This window comes from Hippopotamus amphibius, chromosome 15, assembly GCF_030028045.1.
Source record: "Hippopotamus amphibius kiboko isolate mHipAmp2 chromosome 15, mHipAmp2.hap2, whole genome shotgun sequence".
In the NCBI taxonomy this organism is placed as follows: domain Eukaryota; kingdom Metazoa; phylum Chordata; class Mammalia; order Artiodactyla; family Hippopotamidae; genus Hippopotamus; species Hippopotamus amphibius.
Genome location: NC_080200.1, coordinates 23,994,608 through 24,016,340, shown reverse-complemented (window position 1 = coordinate 24,016,340; position 21,733 = coordinate 23,994,608). Strand labels below are relative to the sequence as shown.

The window sequence follows — 21,733 nt, the reverse complement described above, 5'->3', positions numbered from 1 at the left end:
TGCAGTGTCTTTGGTTTCTAGTAGAACAACAGTACAGAAGTCTTTGGTTCTATCAGCTAAGGTTAACATTGGCACAAACTGCAGGAATCTTATCTGAGCAAGAGTGCAAACATTCTGTAGCTGTCAGTGGCAACTAGGTCTATAGGGATCTTTGGAGATAAATACTGCTGGGGTTCTCCTGTTTTCTTTTTTCCTTTCTTCCTCCAGGAGGAGACTCATAGCAGTAGGAAAGCCAGCATTCTGAGATCAGGTATATGAAGAACTATAACAATGCCTGTGTCTGGAGACACAGGTAGAATTTCTGTAGCAATGAGACTGATGTTTACAGATATGTGGAACTAAGATCTGGACTTCTGGATCTCTCCACAATGACTTGAGCTGTGTTGTTGGAACACAGCAACGGCACAAGTCCTGGAATGACAGGGTACAGTAGCGGCTTAGGCTAAGGTAGCAGGGTGCAGTAGAAACACAGTCTGGGTGTGATTGGTCAAAGCCTCAGCTCCTCAGGAAGTAGACACAAAATATCAGCAGCATATCCATTGTGGCAGTCCATCAAAATAGTGACCTGGGACCTGGGGGACAGAACTCAAGAGTGGCAGTGGCATAGACTCAGCAATGATGTATGAGAGTCACAACCTGAGACTTGGGCCAGGGTGCAGAGCAGCAGCAACTCCAGTCCCATGTCCAGTGAAGTACTATGGCATCTCTATCCCAAAGGCCAGGACATAGAAGTAACTGGGTTCCTTGGGGCATATCTCAACACTGCCAGAGCTCCAGCCACAGTGAGAAGATGCAATGATGGGGACTCTGAGCAGCCCAGTCAGCTGGGATCAGTATTAGTGAAGACTGTGAGAGTCTTGAATAGCAAAAGCTGCAAATCTCCACAGTGGTGAGGCTTGCTGTGGTTCTCCTGCTCTCCTTTTTTCCTTAGGGTAAAATGTCCCTGAAAGAATCCCACCTTAGGCCAAGCTGCTCTGGATTGGGGAATGGGGTGACACAGGCAATATGCTTGTTAGACTCTTGTATGTGGCCACTCTTGGGTTTTGATCTCTGCAGGCTTTTTTCCACATCTTTATTTTAGCTTAGAGATTTCCCTGAGTTATTTTCATTGATTTTTAGTTTATTATTTATTAGTTTAGTTGATTTGTGAGGGAGACCAGTTTTGGGACCTCCTAGCTCTCCAAATTATTAATATCACTTCTAAAAAAGAATTCTTGAACCTTTTAGTTATAATGGTGAGTTGGAACAAACAGGCAGTGATAGGAAAAATAATAGAAAATATAAAATTAGTAGTTCAATTTGGGAGAATCAAGACACAAATAATAAGAATTCCAGTGTAAATGAATAGAAAATAAAATAATTGAGAGGAAAACATTAAAGATATGTTTCAAGGAAATATTCTGGAATGAAAAACTTGGATTTCAATATATAAAGATCCATGAAGTGCCCAAAACGATTGATAAAAACAAACCATATCCACACATGTCATTATCAATTCTGAAAACAAGTGCAAATGAAGATCTTAAAAGTCTACAAAAGAAAAGCCATTCACATACAAAATATTTCCAAATCAGATATTTAAATTATCAGTAGAAATACTAAATGCTAGAAGATAATGGAATGATGCCCTAATAATCAGGAGGGAGAATGATTTTCAACCCAGAAGTCCACATTTAGCCAAACCTCTATCAAATGGGAAGATAAAGTTATTTTCCTATGTACCTTAAGAATCTATTGAAGGATGCACTCCATAAAACAAGGAAGTAAATTTAGAAATAGAAAGTCTTGGGTTTCAAACAACAATAGATCCAGGGAAGAGGGGTGATGGTGAGGAGACATTCTAAGAAGAGATTTATGCAGCTGAGCAGGCAAACAGTTTGAATGGGAGCAGGAAGACAGAGGCTGCAGTTGGGATGGCCTAACAAGAAAAAAATGGCAGCATTCTGAAGGAATGGTAATTTCCATAGAATATATATATATATGACACACATATATGCAATAGATGCAAATTAAAACCAATCAACTAACAAGTCAAAATAAGAAATAAGCCCTGATTAATCCCAGGAGGGTGGAATGGGGGAGGAAAGTTGTGCCTCTAAGAAATGTAACCACAGTTCTACTGATGACCCAGTTCTCAATATTTATACTGTCTTTGTAATATAAATATTGCAGGTTAGTTTAATACCTTACAACCAATTGCCTGTATTAGTGTCCCTCATTTTGGAAAAAATGTAGGATATTCTTTATGTATAACCATACTATTTTGTATGCTATTTGAAGGAAGAGGCTTTGCTTTGTTTTTCCACTATAATATAATCTAATCCCTAGTACATTACTTGATATTAAATATATATACATATATAATAGTTTTCTAGAATGATATATAAATAAAGTGTGTTTTATAACTATTAATTATCTTATATACAATGATGCACTTTCTGTCTGTAAATATTAATTGTAAATTTAATGACTCATGCTTTTACACAAAATAAGGAACTTCAAGTTACCATTTACTTATTTGGCCCTCTGAGATTGTATTTCTTGTCATTTTGTCTTTTAAGAGAGATTAGTATATTTGTAAGCTCAGTATATATGGAGCCAACACACTTAACTGTGTACTCTAAGAGTAATGATCATAAACAAGTCATTTTCTAAGTCTATCATTACAACGTAGATATCTGACTGAGATGAAATGTTTGGAATGTCTTTATTGCGCACATCTTTCAAACTGCAAGAATAGATGTCAGGGGCTCAAAACTAAGGATACCTATAGACATTTTTAAAAATACTTCCCTTTAGAATTTCCTATAAGCCTCCAGACCTAAGAACAGTGCTCCATGTGAAATTAACACAAGAACAGAAATTAACTGTGATGGTTTATTCTCTGTGTAAAATTTATTGGGCCACTAGTTATCCTGATTAAACATTATTTCTACTGTTTCTGTGACGTTGTTTCCGGGAGACATTTTTGAATCAATGGACTAAGTAAAGCATATTGTATTCCCTGATGGAGGTGAACATAATTCAATTTATTCAGGGCCTGAATGCAACCAAAAGACAGAGGAAGGAAGAATTTGCTGTCTGACTCTTTGAGTTAGACATTGATCTCCTCCACTTGAACTAGGACTTATATTACCATCTTTCATAAGCCTCCTGCTTATAGCCCACTGATAGTGGGATTTCTTAGCCTCCATAACTAATTCCTTATAGCAAATCTCTTTCTCTTTGGTTCTGTTTCTCTGGAGAACCCTAAAAATATATAAAATATTTTAAGCACTTTCATGAAACCCTCAGAAGATTTGCTACCTACACATTGACTCATAATTGCAAAGTACTTCCCGGGTTCGAGAATATTTTCTACTCCTGTTAAAACACAGATACACCGACTGTTGATGTATAAGTCAGATTGGCTTAAAATCACTTGTTCCCCAACATTTATAAAGATTAGTCCTTTCTCTTAGATTTCTGTGACTTACCAGTGGATTTACTCTTATATGGTCCCCTTCTCAACACTCAATCCCTGAAGTGCAGTTATCACTCAATACTCATCTTCTTTTACCTTCCTACTCCAAGATTTTTAGAACAAGGCTTTTCTCTTATTCAAATATATAGTAAATGCATATAACATATATGATATATAAATAAATACAATATATTAATTTTATCATTTATATTATCAGTAAATATTAGGCAATTTGTTTTTAAAGAAGAGGGAGAGGGTGAGAACTAGAGAATAACTAGCATTATCTTCCCCATTCTGCTGAAGCTCATCTTACACCTCACCCACATGAACTGTATCTGCTTTCACCCAGTGTGCACATTTCCTCAAAGCACATACACATGCACACACACTTGCACACTTTGAATAAGTCTGTTAATTAAGACAAAACTATTTACTAAGATATTGGAGATACACTGAAATAAATACTTATTCCTTTTATAAAATACACTAACTGGATAATTTCAAATGACTGAATTTCAAATTAACTGATTCTTTCTTCTGCTTGATCGTCTGCTTATGAAGCTTCCTCTTGCATTTTTTAGCTCAGTCGTATTTTCAGCTCCAGAATTTCTTCTCACCTTTTTTATATTTCTATCCCTTTATTAATGTATTTTTTCATGTATTGTTTTGTGGTTTTATTAAGTTATTTATATGTGTTCTTTTGTAGGTCATCGAGCGTCTTTAGAACAGCTAATTTGAATTCTTTGTCAGAAAATTTGTGTATCTTAGTTTCATTGGGATCTGTTACTGGAAGTATATTGTGTTATTTTTGTGGTGTTATGTTTTTATGATTTTTTCTGTTAGGTCTAGTGGTGTGTGGGATACTGAGCTTGTGAGCTTGAGCCAGCTTGGCTTCTGCAAAGGGCAATGACTCACTGGCTCAGGCAACTTGGGTCCATGATATCAGCAACTGTAGTCTGGTAATGAAAGCTGAGGATAGTCTACAGTTGCTGCAAGGTCTACTGGGTTTCTCATCAGCACCTCTGAATCCAGCAGGAAGTATGCTTAAGTAAGTAGTGGTTGAGCCTCATGTTGTGCATACACATGAATGTTGAGGCTGCGTTGGGCATGTGTGTTGTGGAGAAGGCTGGGGCTAATTGTGTGACTGGGGATACTGCCTGTTAGTAGTGCAGGTGGGGAGCACATAAATGACTGCAGGGAAGTTACTTCTTGCATTTGTGTGGAGGGCTGTATGTTGGCTGTGAGAAAAAAGGCAGCAGTAGAATCTAGGTCTGGTAGCAGAGGACAGGAATATTTGCAGGTGTGGTCATGGTGGCAGCATTATGATCCAAGGCTGAAGCATCTATAACACTGCTGGCTGGGGTAGTTCGGGCTGAAGGAAGGAATAGGTGCATCAGCTTAGGTAGTTGGCTTCCACCAAGGTGAAAATTGTGGCACATTGGGCAGCAAAATCTTCAGAGGTCCATGGTGGCTGCAATGGCTATTATTTTCTTAGTGGCAATTGCTGCTTTTGTCTTTTGCAGATTAGGTCCCTGGCTACTACAGTTACTCCTACAATGTGACTGATATCAATAGCCACTGTCCTTTTTCTTTGTTTCTGGACATCTCCAGACATCTCTGCATATCTCTTGGGTGTTTCAGGCAGTGCTCTGAAACCAGCAGGATGCAGAATTCTCATCCAGATCTCCCTTTCCAGTGAGGAGAATATTTGGGCTGAAGTAATCCTTGGCACTGAGTTGTTCTGGTCTAGGGGATGGGGTGGTGCAGGTAAAGTGAAACTATTCTTCCCACATTTTTGTGTGTTTTCCTTAATTTCTTTTTCTTTGCTCCATTGTGTGGTGCAGCTTCTTCACTGTACTCCTAAGCTATCCCAGAGCTATTTTATAGGTGAAGAAAATATGTGAACATCATATATCTGATAAGGGGTTAATATTCAAAATGTATAAAGAACCCATACAATACAATAGCATAACTAAATAAATAAGTAAATAAAAAAACAGCATGATTAAAAATTGGGCAGAATATCTGAATAGACACTTTTTGAAAAAAGTCATATAGATGGCCACCAGGCACATAAAAAATGCACAACATAATTAATCCTCAGAGAAATCAAAACCAAAATCAATGAGACATGAACTTACAACATATTAGAATGGCTTTTATAAAAAAAAGATAACAAATAACAAGCGTTGGAAAGGATGTGGAGAAAAGAGAACACCTGTGCACTGTTGGTAGAAATGTAAACTGGTGCAGCCAATATGAAAAACATTATAGATGTTTCTCAAAAAACAAAAAAATAGAGCTACTGTAGCATGTGAAAATTCTACTTATGGGCACTTATCCAAAGAAAATAAAAACAGTAACTTGAGAAGATATATGCATCCCCATGTTTATTGCAGCATTACTTATAGTAGCCAAGATATGGCAATAACCCGTGTCCACCGGTGTATGAATGGATAAAGAGGAGTTTATATATTTACACACACACATAGACAGACACACACACACACAATAATACTATTATCTATAAAGAAGAATGAAATCTTGTCATTTGTGATATCAGACAGAATTTGAGGGCATTATGGTATGTGAAATAAGTCAGAGAGAAAAAAACAAATGTATGATCTCTCTTTTATGTGGAAATTTAAAAGAAATTATAATATTAAACAGTCTCGTAGATACAGATAACCGATCGGTGGTTGCTAGAGGCAGGGGTTGTGGGTGGATGAAATGGGTGAAGGGGTCAAAAGTACAAATTCCCAAATAGAAAACAAGTCACTGGGATGTAATGTACAGAAAAGTTACTCTGGTAAATAATACTCTATTGCATATTTGAAAATTGCTAAGGAAACAGATCTTAAAAGTCCTCATCAAAAAAAAAAAAAAAAAGTCCTCAGAAGAAAAAAAATGTATGTTCACTAGGTTTATTTTGGTAAACATTTTACAATAAATTAAAATATTGAATTATGTTGCATAGTTAAAACTAATATAATATTTTATGTCAAATATATTTCAATAAAAATGATCATTAACACAGTTGTAGTTATATCTACTCTATTTGTAACTTATCTATTATTTCCAGTGTTCTTTGGTTTCTTTTAATTTTTCCACTCTTTTTCTCTGTTCTTTGGTTTAATTGAGCATTTTATACAATTTTATTTTTTCTCTTATTGCATCCACTATACTTTTTTATACATATATTTTAAGACATTTATAGCAGTTGTCCTACACTTTGTCATAGACATTCACAATTAATCTAATACACACTCTAATGATATTATAATGCTTCATGGAGAGTGCACGTACTTAATAAAGTTGTGTTCCCAACCTCTGTTTTTCCAATCTCCTGTTATCTTGCTGTCATTTATTTTACTTTTCCATAAGCTATAATCACCAATGCATTATTGCTAGTATAATTTTGAACAAAGTGATACTTGTGAGATTAATTGTGAATAAGAAACTTTTTAAAGTGCATTTTATCTTCATTTATTTTTTCTCTAATATTATATGTTTATTTATGTAATTCTACATCTTGACCTATATTACCTTTGTCTCTGAAGAATATCATTTAACAGTTTTTGAAAGACAGCTCCACCAGTAACAAATTCCCTCTGTTGTTCTTTGAGGAAAATCTATTTCTTCTCTGCTTCTCTGCACAATTTCACTAAGTACAGAATTGCAATTTGGTGTTTTATTCTTTCTCCTATCATGTTAATTATTTCACTCCACTCTCTTCTTGCTTACATGATTTCCGAAGAGAATTCAAATGTACTTCTTATCCTCGATCCCCTCTTTGTAAGACTTTTTTGTTTCATGTGGCTTTTTTCAAGATTTTATCTTGCATTTGATTTTCTGAAGTTTGAAGATGATATGTTTTGGTGTAGACATTTTGGTATTATGTTTAATGTTATCTGAGCTTCCTGGAGCTATTGTTTTGTAATTAATTTGGGAAAATTTTTAGCTCTTATTTCTTCAAATATTGCTTCCATTCCTTTCTCTCATTCATCTCTTCTTGCGTACCCATTATATGCATGTTACACATTTTGTTAGAGTCTCACAATTCTTGAGTATTATTTTGTGTCTTATTTATTCATCCATTTATTTTTTCCCTTTGTATTTCAGTTTTAGAGGATTCAATTGACATGCACTCAAGCTGATAGATTTTTCTCCTCAGACATGTTTTGTCTACTGATGAGCACATTAAAATATTATTTATTTATTTATTTAATACTGTTTTTATTCCTAGTTTTCCCTTTTGAATCTGTATTGGAGTTTTCATTTCTCTCCTCACATTGTTTATCTGGTATTGTGTGTTGCCCGTTTTCCATCAGAAATCTTAATATATTGTCAAAGTGTTTTAAAATTTATAGTCTAATGTTTCCCAAACCTCTGTCATGGTTAAGCCTTATTGTTATACTTGCTTTTTCTCTTCAAAATGTGTTTTTTTGCCTTAAAAGGCAAATATGTGACTTGATATTCTTTGTTAAAAGCAGTTGTATTCTTTTGCTATGGAAGCTGTAACAAAGTACTGTAAACAGGGTGGAAATTTCTTAGCTCATAATTTTTGAGTCTAGAAGTCTGAGATCAAGATGTGGGTAGACTTGGTTTCTTCTCAGGGCTTTGAGGGAGTAATCTGTCCCATGCCTCTCTCCTAGCTTCTAGTAGTTTGATACAATCACTTCTTGACTTGTAGCAGCAAAACCTCCATCTCTATTTTTATCTTCACATAAAATGTTTTCTGTGGGCTTGTTTGAGTCCAAATTCCTAATTTTAATATGAATGTAAGTCAAATATAAAAAGCTGGGCATGTGCAAAGTTGTAAGTACCAATTTTAATTAGTAAAGTACTATTGCAATAGGGAAAAGTCCAATTTGAACTGAACCCAGCTTTGATTGGCTCAGAGATGACTAGGCAATATAAAAGGAGAAAGTAGAAGTAATCTCTGGAGTAGCAGATGGTGGCTCTACAGTGTCTGTGAATTTAAAAAAAAAAGGAAAACAAAAAAGTGGAGGGGAAATTGGTTTCTGTAAAACATGCCTGGGTTTGTTAACTGGCACTTGCTTGTTAGGCTTCTACCCTCCCTGGGAGACATTGGCTCTAGCTTCATGTGTGGGCTAGAATAAAGAGTGAATTCTTTTGTAGCTTTGAGTTTGTTCAGGCTGGTACATTAAATGAGTTTAGGGTGTTCCTAGAGGTGTGGGAGTCAGCTCTTAGTAATTGTTATTCTTTTGTTCAAGTCTTTGTAACCCAAGATTTAGGACTAATTGAAAAGAAGGCTTAGAGGAGCGTTGTGAGAGTTTGGTCAAAGAGGAAATCTTTGTAATTGCCCTCCCCTTGTTCAAGGACATGAGATATTCTTCTCTATGAAAAATATAACTCCATGTTTTATTTGATCATCTTTTGTTTATTAAGGTAGAGCTGAGCCATCTTTTAAGACTTTATAGTAGAAGATAGTGACTGGATTATGTAAGTAAGCAGACATTTAATGAGAACATCTCTACAGATACACACCACATACACACACAAACGTGACTGAAGTAAGCTGTAATCCCAGTTTCTGAGTCCAAAGGGCAGCCAGTTGAGAATATTTCTAGATATTGAGCTTTAAGTGTCTTTAGATGCTTGAGAGAGGATGGCAGTGACAATCTGATGGAATTCCTAGTTGATAGTTTGAATGTTTGTGGTGATGGCATAGACATCAGTGTCAAGTCATGGTTACTTCCAGGAGCAGATGATAAGAAACATGGGAGTTCTAGTGGATTTTCTGATTGGCCCACCCAGCAACATCTCCAGGCACAAAGGTGCCCATAAATGATTTGTTATGTGTGTATCTTCTTTCAAGTTTATATCCAGTTTTCTTTCTTCGGGGCTTTTTTCAGACCCTTGGGAAAAGAACAGCTATAGGACAATCTGAGTCCCATTAAGAACCTGGGTGGTCTAGTTTTAGTTCTCAGTGATGCCAAGTCAGGAGGGAGGGAAAAAATTGAAAACATCAATTTGGAGAGTTTGGGCATATTGCAGAAAACTAGAAGAACTGTGCATATGGTAAGGGCTGATAAAATGTGTAAGACAACAGAATCCAGTTTAATTTAAAGACAGGTAATAAAATTTAAAAAATACAATGAACAGGTATAGCATCTGATAATTGAAAAGGGTGTGTACTTTTTTATTGAAACAACTTTTGTTTATACTTATTCTATTTTTATCAAAGAAAATTAAAGAAAGATTATTTTTGTTTACAAAATAATTTTGGTCTCATTAAATTTGGCCTGATTATTTACATAAGTTTAACAAAGTTTTAATTGAATATGTAGTCCATTTTTAAGTTTGCTTGTGGCACTTTTTATATAAATTTCAGTTTGGACTTTTAAAAGACTTGATACTAGAAAGCCAAGCCAAGAATTTGCTATTGGTCTTCCCATGCAGTATCTGTAGATTTGGGAGAATTCCCCTCTTCTTGTTGTCCCCAAGATATCCTAAGAATTTTGAACCTGACAAGAAGTGATCATTCTTACTAAACTGTAAGGCTCTGAACCCTGTAAGCCAGGTACAAGGCCAATTGTAATAAAAGGGTCTTGTAAACATTATCTCCATAAATTATCCATAGTTCCTTACTACTGTTTGGTTACATCTGGTTTTTTATTTGTTTGTTTGTTTTTTAACTTTATATTTTAGAGCATTTTTAAAAAACAAAATCAAAAGAGAGGTGCAGATATTTTGCCTAAATCACCTGTCCCTTCATATGCATGGTCTCCCCCATGATCAACATCACTCATCAGAATGTTGCCAAAACTAGGCCTTTGCTCACTGGTGCCAAACAAAATGCAGAGATAAGAGGTTTGGGTAAAGCAGAGGAGTAGCTTTTATTGCTTTGCCAGGTAAAGGAGGCCACAGCAGGCTAGTGCCCTCAAGACTGTACCCTTCCTTGAGAAAGAGTAAGAAGTGTTCATATAGTCCAGGAGTGGAAACTGGGGTTGTAGATAAGCATGCAAGTTTGCATTCTATTTCACATCAAGAAATTTTCAAAATCATCAAAGCTGCCATCAGGAGTTCCTGGGACTGATTCCGGTGGTCCTCGAGGTTATCTCACCTTGACCTTCTTTCTGGAATGAAGTATGCTCACAAAGGAAGGAAGTGTTAGGCAGTGTCTTCTCAGAGAAGTAAACACTAGGTACATAGCACAATTCTAACTAGAAAGTAATCATTTTCAAAGTGCAATTATTCAAGAATGAAAAACATCTGTGAGAGAGTGGCTGAATGGGCTAAAAGAATAAAGCTTAACGTGATGGAGACTATCTTAACTAATATCTGCTCCAATAAGAATGATGCATTTTCTTAGTAAGATGAGCCTCCATTTCCACATCATAATCATGCAAACTGCAGTTTTTCTCTTGGTGTTGCACATTTTATGCGTCTGAACAGATGTGTAATGACACATACCCATTATTATACAGGTTTCCCCCACTATCCAAAAGTAGAGTGTTCCTGTGAAATTTCATCAGCAAAACAGCGTGATGCAAAGACTATCCCTCCCTTTCCAAAAGTTTGCACTATGCCACCTGGCTTTTATGAAAAACCTACATTAGTATCATAACAGCTTTTTAAATTAAAGCAAAAATTCTCTTCAGATTTATTCATGTTAGCAAAAACAGGTACTAATGTAGGTCTTTCATAAAAGCAAAGTGGTGTACCAAAAATTTCAGAAAGCAGGGATATCTGTAACAGCATACAAAGTATTTTCCCTGTCATAAAATCATATCTAATCTATGCATCATTTTCAAGCATAACATTAAGGCAAAATCTTCTCAAGTAACCATTTTTGAAAATCATGTTCTGTAGCAAAGAAGACAGTTTCTTCCTGAATCTATACAGATAGCTATTTTGCTATGGCAATAAGAATGTACAATAATTTTTTTCCAACTTTGGAGGGATCAGGCAGGGAGAAAAAAATGACATTTCAGTTTTGCTCACAAGAGTATAATTTGCTGGGTTGTAATGAATCATAAGTACCTTAAGGAAAAGAGGAAAAGTTTTTTTTTTTTCTTTTACCCATAAAATAAAAAAAGTTAAAGTCAGCAATATTTCAAATAAAAGCCATAAAAGTCATAATCACCTTTTATTAATTTATTCAGTCCCATGTACTACTTTTTCTATGTGTAAATTTGGGTTAGCTGTTTTATAAAGCCCTGCTTTTTCACTAGAATCTGGAAATCCTACTGTAATCCATTAATATGATCTCAAAGTTACCTAAGCAAAGTCCTAAGAAGCCTGTTCTCTTGAGTAGCTGGCAGAGTTTTTATCCATGGGTTTCCAAGATAATCCCTTTTTATTGAATACATGTACTCTGCCCAGTAGCTGATTGTAATAGCTGCTATGAAAGCAGTAGAGGGAAATACCAACTATACATGAATTTTAACAAAGACTTAGAATACCCATAATTAAAACACTCGTAAGCGCTCATTTTAAAAAATAACACAAATAATTCAATTTGTGTGTATGTGTGTGTGAGACACACAGCATTTAAAATAATAACTAAAATTATGCCATAGCAGTATATGAGGACATATCATGGGTAGGGAGAGCTTGATAAATTTCTAGAAACTTTGGAAAACTTCTGTAATGATAACATCTAATCCACACACACAAATAAAACCTAGGGAAGGTTAGAATATGTTGATTAGAAATTCTCCTCAATTTCTTAAAATTTGATAATGTATATATTTCACTAAGTAAATACTGAACAATAATTATCTATAAAATATTATATTAGTTTCAGATGTACAACATAGTGATTTGATATTTTTATACATTATGAACTGATCACTATGATAATTCTAGTTACTATTTGTCACTGCACAGAGCCATTATTGACTCTATTCCTTTAATATTCCCTCATGTTTTTTCACTTTATTGAAGACTTATGGAATTTAATATATCAAATAAACCTAATTAAAATCAAAATATTTACAAGACAAGAGATTAGATACATTGATTTTATTTCAGGGGCTCAGGGGGAAATCTCAAATTCAGTTTAGAGGTTTGCTTTCTTGATGACAAGAAAGTATTATTTAGATTTATTTACATTTTTTTACTTACATGCTTTATAAAGATGGAAGTTAAATAACAGAAAAAACAACTAAAGCTTGAAAGTGATTATCTCTGCAGATAAGCAAGGTAGACTGCTGTTTTATTCTATCATTTTGTGATATTTTTGAAATTGGGGACACGTGCACTGATTTATTTGCGTGAATTCTATGAGCCATGGTGTAAAGGTGCAATGCTTTAGAGAATATTTGTGATTGTTCAAGGTGCTTCTTAACTTGGGGTCTGTCCAAATTAATTTCCAAGGTTGGATGTTTTTGATACCTCCTATGTATTACTTAGATTTAGATTTTGAAAAGTTGCCAAACATTTCTAAAGTTTTTGTATTTAACCAAAGAGAATCATAGTTTTATGTGAAACAAAACATAGTTATCTCCTTAATCAAAATGATAGTAAACTATTTTTTAAAATGTGACTATGAGAAAACATGAAAAACATTTTAAAACCTTTGCTCATTTAACTAAGTAGATTTAAGTTTTTTACAAAATCAGGGACATCAGAAACATGAAACACAGGAAATGAAGCACAGAGAAAATATTTAAACAAGACATTGAATCTTTCTTTTATAGGTAAATTATTCAAAAGTAAAAGAAAAATCTTTTTCTATCACATTAAGAACAGACCTACATACAAGAAATTTTGTCACTTTAACAGAAAGAAAATCAAACTCTAGTTTTCTATTAGTGCATTACTGAGTTCATTTAAAAAAAGTTTCAATAAACTCATGTAATTTTGGCCAACTTTGGCCTTATAATATAAAATTTCTTTTCCACAAACTTTCTACAATTTTTTATGTCCATTCAGGTTTTGATCTGTGTTTCCCTCTTTCTTATTTTATTTTAAGACAAAATTACTCTCCTTTTTTCCATAACAAAAAAATTCTAAATTCCTTGCATACTTTTTATATAAAAACACATCTTAATTTTCCCCTATATTTTGTATACAAAGTTATTTTACTTTGCTTTTTTTTGTTATATTGATTGTAAAAGTTAACCAGAAATAAAGTTTATTTTAGAGAGAAAAATAAAGAGTAGACAATTATTATTTTTCAGTAATATAACAAGTTTCTACAGAATATTAGCAAAGTTTATGAATATACCAATTATCTCAAAACTTGATTTACATAACTCCAAAGCAGCAAGTTACCAAGATTTTAAAATATTTTTAAACAGACATACTATATATCATAATTATTGTTGAAGTAAATTCTAGCAGAAGTGACTCAATTTTTTAAAATCAAATAATTATTTATATAATATCAATATTAAACATAAATAGCCAAGAATAATGTGGCAAATGTCAAAAGAATGCACTTAACAGAAAATGTATGCATAGATTTAGAAAAGTTAGTAGAAAAACAGAAAGTTTAACCATTCATTTGATTTGCAACATGAGTATATTCCAATCATGTTTTATGAGATAATTTCCAAAAAATTAGAAAAAAATATAGGCAGAAAAAAATATCTGCTCTATCTTGCCAGAGGGGTGACTGAATTAGAATCTATAAAATATTTTTAGTACCCAAGAAGCTCTATTTATAAGCTCAATCTTTCTCATTCTCGAGAGTGTGTCATATAACGTCTTTGGTGGCATCCCAGCTTGTGGAATTTTTTGAGGTATAAGGACAGCAACTCCTGTCTGAAATAGTATTTGTATTAATTTTTTATTGGGGCCTTATTGACAATTCTATTATCATTACAGTTTCCATCTTTGTCTAGCATCTCTATAGTCCTATGTACTTCTTCAAACCCTTATTCCTCTTAAGCCTCCAGTATTTTTCAGTCACTCTCTCCCCCACCAAGGCCATTATTGACAGCATGAGCACTATGTCAACTCTATCTCTCTATGGGGATTCATTTTTTCAGGTCTTCCCTGTGTTTCCTTGGTCTGCAGAGAGATGGCCTTGCTCGTGGTGATTTCCTATCACACTCTGTGGTTATCAGCCACCCCTTGCACTATGAAACCATAGGGACATCTTCATGAAGATGGTTATTCTTGGTTATTCTTGGTTCAGTGATTGGGTGTTTGGAACGCTATGCACAGCAACAACTTTCTCCTTGGTCCTCAGGGCATTCAATCTGGTGCATCAATTCTTCTATAAAATTTCTCAGTTACTCAGGATCTCACTCAGAGAATTAGTTGACTGAACTTAGATCAGTTGCCATCACCTCCCCTTTGTGCTTTGTCTGTTTTTCCTCTATTGCTTTCTCATATATTTCCATCCATCTTTACAGAGATAAAGTTTCCATCTACTGTGGTGCTTCTCCACCTGTGCCCCTTACTTAGTCATCATGAGTTTTCTTGATGCTGTTGCATTATTCTATTGAGGCCATCCACAGATGTTCCCTCTGCTTTACACCTGCTGGTGTCGGTGTTATATACAATAGTTCCCCCAAACTTAAAACCTATTATCTGCAGCCTAAGAACTAAGTGCATAAAGGTTGCAATGCAGAAATATTTAAATATCAGATATTTTGGTTCTGTCACTTACTGAATGTGTTAAAGCCAACACAAGTCAATTTGAAATCTAAGCATAATTTTCTTTAATTTCCATGCACAACTGTCTTACTCTGTACGTCATTTTGTACATTTTCTTATCACTCTTCCTACTTCCATAATTGTCCTAGCTGGTCTTGTAACTGCCCCAACACCCCCAAATCAATTTCCCCTCCAATTTGTTTCCAATTCAACTTTCCTCCAATATGATTCACTCTCTAATACTTTGTTATCTGCAGTCTCTCTGATTTAACATCAAATAAAAATAAACAAATTCCAAATTAGAAAACATACTTTTTATGATACATTCCCTCTCACTCTTTAATGTATGGCAATGATTATTACAGGTATGTGGGATATATCAGTGAACAAAATGCATACACAAGATATTTGACCATAGGGAGCTGCCATTCTAGCAGGGAAGACATACATTAACTGAGTTAAATATTATATTGAAAATGATAAAATTATAGAAAAACATAAAATTTCCAAGAAAAAAATGGTTTGAGAGTTCTTAGGGGATTGTAATTTTAATAGAGTGGGGTTTCCAGACCAGGTGACATTTGGTAGAGAAGGGAAGTTATGAACTGTATAGACATTTGTAAGGAAGCCACTCTGGACAAAGAGATCAGTCAAAGGCCTTTAAGGAGCAACCTCCAGATCTGTCTGATAACAGACATACATCCAGATAAAAAGGTATGGGCTGACTAAGACAGAGAGTAGAAAGAGGTCACGTCCAAAAAGAAATGAGCAGAGCACACTCAAATTTTCCAATTTTCAGGGCTGTGTAGATGATTGTGAGGATTCTGAATGTAACTGGGAGTCTGGAAAGCTGTGAGCAGAAGATAAGTGTTCTACCTAGATTTGAGTATATTACAATGGCTGCATGGTTGCTAGTAGTTGAAAAGAGGTAAGGAATCTAGAGTCTGAGAGGATAAAGTTCCCATGAAGTGAGCTGATTGGGGAGCACTTGTGAGGTTATAAGATAAGGAGTCTGGTAGCAAAAAAAATGAGTAGTTTATTAGGCACTAACTTGCAGAAGTAAAGCTGTTGGTTGCATATACAAATCTTGAGTTCAGAAAAAAAATCTGAGATTCACATTTAAGAGCTGATAACACAGAGATAACAGAAAAGCAAACTAAGTCCACGTAATCACCAACAGTTAGTTTAGAAATAAAAGAGAGGAAGACACTAAGCCTTGGAATATTTCTGTATAACGTAATGGTCTAATATGAAAAGGAAATCAGGAAAACAATCTCAGTTTTGAAAGCATTACATAGAGTAAAACACTTAGAAATAAATTTAACTAAAGAGCTGAAAGACCTGTACACTGAAAACTATATTAATGAAAGAAACTGAAGATGAGATACATACCTGGAACAATATCACTGATTTGTTGATAGTACAAACTGCTAGTGTTAAAATATTCATGTTATCCAGAACCATATATAGATCCAATGCAATATCTGTCAAAATTCCAATGGTATTTTTCATAGAAACAGGAAAAAAATTTGCAGATTCTTATGAAAACACAAACGATCCCGAATACCCAATGGAATCTTGAAAAAGAATGGATTTGGAGCTGTCATGCTTTTTGCCTTCATATTATATTATAAAGTTGCAGTCATCAAAACAGCATTGCTGGCATAAATAAAAACACATAGAACAATGGAAGGAAATATAAATTCCACAAGTAAACACAAGGGTATATGATCAATTCATTTGCATAAAAACATAATACCAAGAATTCACAATGGGAAAGACTAGTCTCTTCAATTGATGATGCTAGGAAAATTGGATATCCACATGCAAAATAATAAAATTGGACCCCTACCTTGTATCATACTCAAAAATAAAAAATTAAATGTAAATTATGAAAAAGTAAAACTTCTTAAAAACATAGGAGGAAATCTTAGCATTGGCCTTTCCAATGACTTTTTGAATATGACATCAAAAGCTCAGGCAAAATAAATAAATAAATAAACGATGAAACAAAGAAACAAACAAGTCAGAGTATATTAAAAGAAGTGATTAATAAAATATAAAGGTTAACTAGACATCAGGAGAAAATATTTGAAAGAATATGTATTTGATAATGAGTTAATAGACAAAATATAAAAGAAACTCACACAAACCATTAGAAAAATACAAACTACCTAATTTAAAAAAGGCAGAAACCCTAAATAGACATTTCTCCAAAGAAGGCATAAAAATGACTAAAAAGTATTTGAAAAGTTGTTCAATATCACTAATCATCAGGAAAATGAAAATGAAAACCACAATGAGAGATCCCCTCATACTTGTTAGGATGGATGTTTAGGAAAAAAAGATAATTGTTGGCAAGGATGTGGAGAAAAAGGAACTCTTGCACGCTGTTGGCAGAATTGTAAATTGGTACAGCCATTAGGTAGGACATTGTGAAGGTTCTTCAAAAATTTAAAAATAGTGCTGTTGTATGATCCAGTAATCTCTTTTCTGGGTATATACCCAAAGGAAATGTAATTAGTATCTCATAGATATGGAAAGGAAACAACTTAGGTGTCCAGTGAAACAGATGAATTCATTAAAATTTTGTGAAAAAATATATAAATATATATGCATATGTAAACATATATAATAGATATATTTCATCCTAAAAAAGAAAGGCATCATGTCATTTGCAACAATGTGGTAAACCTTGAAGTACATTATACTATGTAAAGTAAGCCAGACCAGGAGAAAATATCTACATGATCTCACATACATGTGGAAACTAAAAATGTTTAGTACATGAAAGAAGAGAGTATAACAGTGATTATCAGGAGTGTAGAAGGGGAAAAAACTGGAAAAGTGCTGGTCAAAGGGTATGAAGTGTAGTTAAGTAGGATGACTAAACCTGGATACATAATTGCAGAATGATCACTATAGGTGATAATACTGTTGAATACTGGACATGTGCTGAGAGAGTAGATATCAGGTGTTCTCATTACATACACAAAAATAACTAGGCAAGGAGATGATATGGTAATTTGTTAAACAGTCATAATTATTTCACTACATATATGTAAAATCATCTTGTTTCTTATATATGTATATAATTTTTATTTTTGGAAAATAAAATTTGCAAAATATATTTTCAGATTTTTTTTTTAGTTATAAATGCTTATTACTCATTGACGAACCATGGCACTTAAAACACACATGCATAACGACCAAGAGATTAGGACAGAAGAAAATAGCAATCTTCCAGGAGCTGGGAAAACAAAAGTATAACCGATATTTCATTAAATATGAAATTCAGAGTGCTAAATTAGCAATCTGAACAGTTCAGAAACAAAGTGAATCATTATAAAAGAACTCTCAATAGCTTGAAGTTAGCATAACCAAATATATCTAAATTCTACAGGTAGAACTAAAACAAGAGGCTTGGGTAATAATGGGCATATCAGTTCCCAGATTCTCAGACTTACTTCACGAAGCTTGGAAAGTTGCCCTTCCCCTACCTGACACTGGCACTTTAGGTCAATATTGAACAAAAGGGGCTCCCGTTTGGAAAAATATTCATGTGTGGGTGTATAACTTGAAAGTCTACACACTGAATTGTGAGATGCCCCAGTATGTTTTCCCTACTTTAGTTCTGCAAATGCTGGGAGCCCCCAGAAAGACTCTTCTCAGAGGAAACAGACCATTTCAAAGAAAACACCTAGAAATACTGACGTTTGGTATTTCCTAGATCAATGTATCACTGAGATCATAATTCAGTGAAGTCAACCAGTTATTATGACTGACCCAGAGACCTCCCCAGCAGCAGACAGCCAGGAATCACTAGCCCTCTGAGAAAAGCTTTTAAAATAAATAACAGGATTTAAAACAAATAATAATAATTTTAATAAAGATGACAAAGTATGCAGTGAACAAAGAACCCAAAAGAACTCAAAATGGAGCTATAATTAATCTGCTCATAGAGATAAGATTAGATATTAAGCTAGAATAAATTGCTTGAAAAAAAGCATTAGAGGGAGAAGTAACAGCATCATGGAGGTGTAATGCATACCTCTTTTTTAATCCTCTTTTTTAAGAAATGATTTAGACATCCATTCACAAGCAAAAGAAATTTTGTGGGTTTTAAATGTTATAGCACCATACAGTAAGGTATCTGGAAGAAGCCTCACCCACCTGTGAATCCAGTAATAGACAGATAGACTTCAGCATGAACTGAGGAAACTAAGGAGCAAAGAAATATATGCAGACCCCTGTCACTGTGGTCAGGATAAAACCTGGAAAGTGTCGACCTGGGCATATTTTATATTTCCACACATGAGAGAGAATTTGAAAGAGTTCAGCCTTTTTAATGGCAGATTTCAGTATACCACTGGAGAGTATGTGTGTGTGTGTGTATATATATATATATATATTTATTTGAGTGTGCTCTTGGAGACACACCAGTGATCAGTGAGCAGTCTTGAAGCAGGATCTTATTTTCCTGCCCAGGTCTTGAACCTGAGTTGCCTGCATGAAAACCAGTGATCCTAGCCATCCGGGGCTAGAGGCAAGAATTAAAGTTGCCCTGGCTCTTGCCCCATTTGTAAACAAGAATTTTTCAAGGGGGCAAAAATTGTAAACACGGGTACAAAATTTATTATTAGAGACACAGCACAACATGTGGGAGAGCACACAGAGAAGCAGTTTATTTTTACAGATGCTAAAAAGGGACTACACACCCAGAGAAAAAGGGTGTGGGCATCCTGCCTCATAAGGAGGAGCACAGTAAAATGGCAGTTAAATGATTTATATAGGGACAGTTCTTCTGGGTCTTTGTTCTCCTCTGGCCAATTATCTCGCTCTCCCCCCCCCCCACCACATTTGATCTGTCTTAAGGCCCTTCCCAATTTTGCATGTGCATCTTTCTGCTAAGATTGATTCCAGTATGGAGGCTTATGGGAGTTTGACAACAGCTGATATGGGGTTGTGTGCCTCTCTTTTTGACCCCCAAGGAGCCTTCCTGCACATGTGCAGATGGGGAAGTGTCCTTGACCTCAGGAGAGATAGATGTGGTCATCTTTTCTCTTTACTCCAGCAGAGCTCAGCTCCTGCCATTACCTTTGTCCTTGAAGTGTCTAGGGGAAACAAAGTTCCAGTTCACCGCACTTGACAAACTCCACTGTTCAGCCCAGGGGCTACCTCGTACCTCAAGTGGAAGCACCCGTAAGAGAAGCTTTTTGAGTGTCTCCCCAAGGGAAAAGAAAAACAAAACAAATAAACAAACAAACAAACAAAATGGTATAGGGATGATCTACTTGGTAGAAGTGACCTCTCCTGTGGATAAAAGAACAGTGAATGCCTGGCTACTCCAGTTGTGTTGGACACAACTGGAGAAACTCAATTCTCTCCAAAGGTACCCAGAGTACTGAGATGGGACCTACATTACTGGGGAAGGGAGGATATTGCAAAAGAGGTTTCAAATGGGATTAAAGGGATTGTGCTCAGCAGGAAGTCCACCCAAAACCCTATGGGAATACCACACTAAGGGAATACCCTACAAAGTTGAGAGGAATATGATGGGAATAAGATAAGCTTAAGAAACCCAATTAGGAGAATTTATGGGCCTGCTGTATACATCTCCTCTTTAACTTCTGGCCTTAAAGGATATTGTTTTTGATGGGGAAAGAGACTAGGGTCTTTAAGCTTGATTACCACGAGTTTAGCATATCTAGCTTTCTCAATCTTTCCTCCTTCTGCCCATACTTCAGGATCTACTTGTGTTTCTACCAGAGGTAGACACAAGGAGCAGAGGCCTCGACATTCAGATGTACTGATGCCTGCACTTTCACTAATATGTCTCATTCCAATAGGGGAGATGGAGTCTCAGGCACTATCAGAAAGGCATGAGAAAAAAGAACAGAGTCCCAATTACAGCTTAAAGGCTGGCTAAAATAGTACCATTTTGTCTTACCAGACAGTCCTCTTACAGTCGCAGTATGGAAAGAAAGTGGACCAGGGGTCTCAGCGAGAATGGAGAAAGTTGCCCCAGTATCTCATAAGAAATCAACAAACAGATCAGCCACCCACTGTTACTTGTACCCGGGGTTCCTCAGATGTAACCACAACAGGGGCCTGTGTGGGGACCCCTGGGCCCCATCAGTCTCCAGCCTTGGAGAGTTCTGATCCCTGGGACCCTCATCCCTGGGGGCAGTTCCTCTTCCAGTGCGGTCCCTTGTAGATAGGACAAGGAGCCGGGGGCGGTTTTATAGCCCGGGGACACTCTCGCCTAAAGTTCCCCTCCTTTCCACACAGAAAGCAGGTCCATCCCTTGCCAGGGCCGCCCTGATTTGAGGAACCCCCTTGGGATCGTCTCATTGAAGCCTGGACTGCCATCACTAAGGCTTCTGCTTTCTCCTTTGTTCTCCTTTGTTTAAGTTTTTCTTCCTCTGCATCTTGACCATAATAGACTGTTTGAGTCAATTGTAACAGTCTGTCTAAAGACTGGTCTGATTTAAAACCGTGCTTTTGAATTTTCTTTCGAATATCTGGTGCCGACTGAGTGAGAAATTTCTCTCTCAAAAGAGCTCTGCCCACAGGGCTTTCAGGGTCTAGATCAGTGAATTTCTGTAGGGCTTCTCTCAGCCTTTCCAGAAAGCTGCCGGGAGAGTCCCTCTCTCCCTGTTCAACATCTGCCAACTTAGAATAATTAAG

General features: G+C 35.5%; 1 protein-coding gene across 1 annotated transcript in view; it reads left to right on the top strand.

Annotated features, from left to right (window-relative positions):
- The window catches only part of LOC130836387 (olfactory receptor 15-like), a 29,417-nt gene extending 8,157 nt beyond the window's left edge, over positions 1-21,260 (top strand). Inside the window, exon 2 of the mRNA XM_057708423.1 lies at positions 20,997-21,260. Coding sequence (XP_057564406.1) covers positions 20,997-21,260 — 264 coding nt within the window. The remainder of the gene's footprint in view (positions 1-20,996) is intronic.
- Positions 21,261-21,733: the final 473 nt, after the last annotated feature.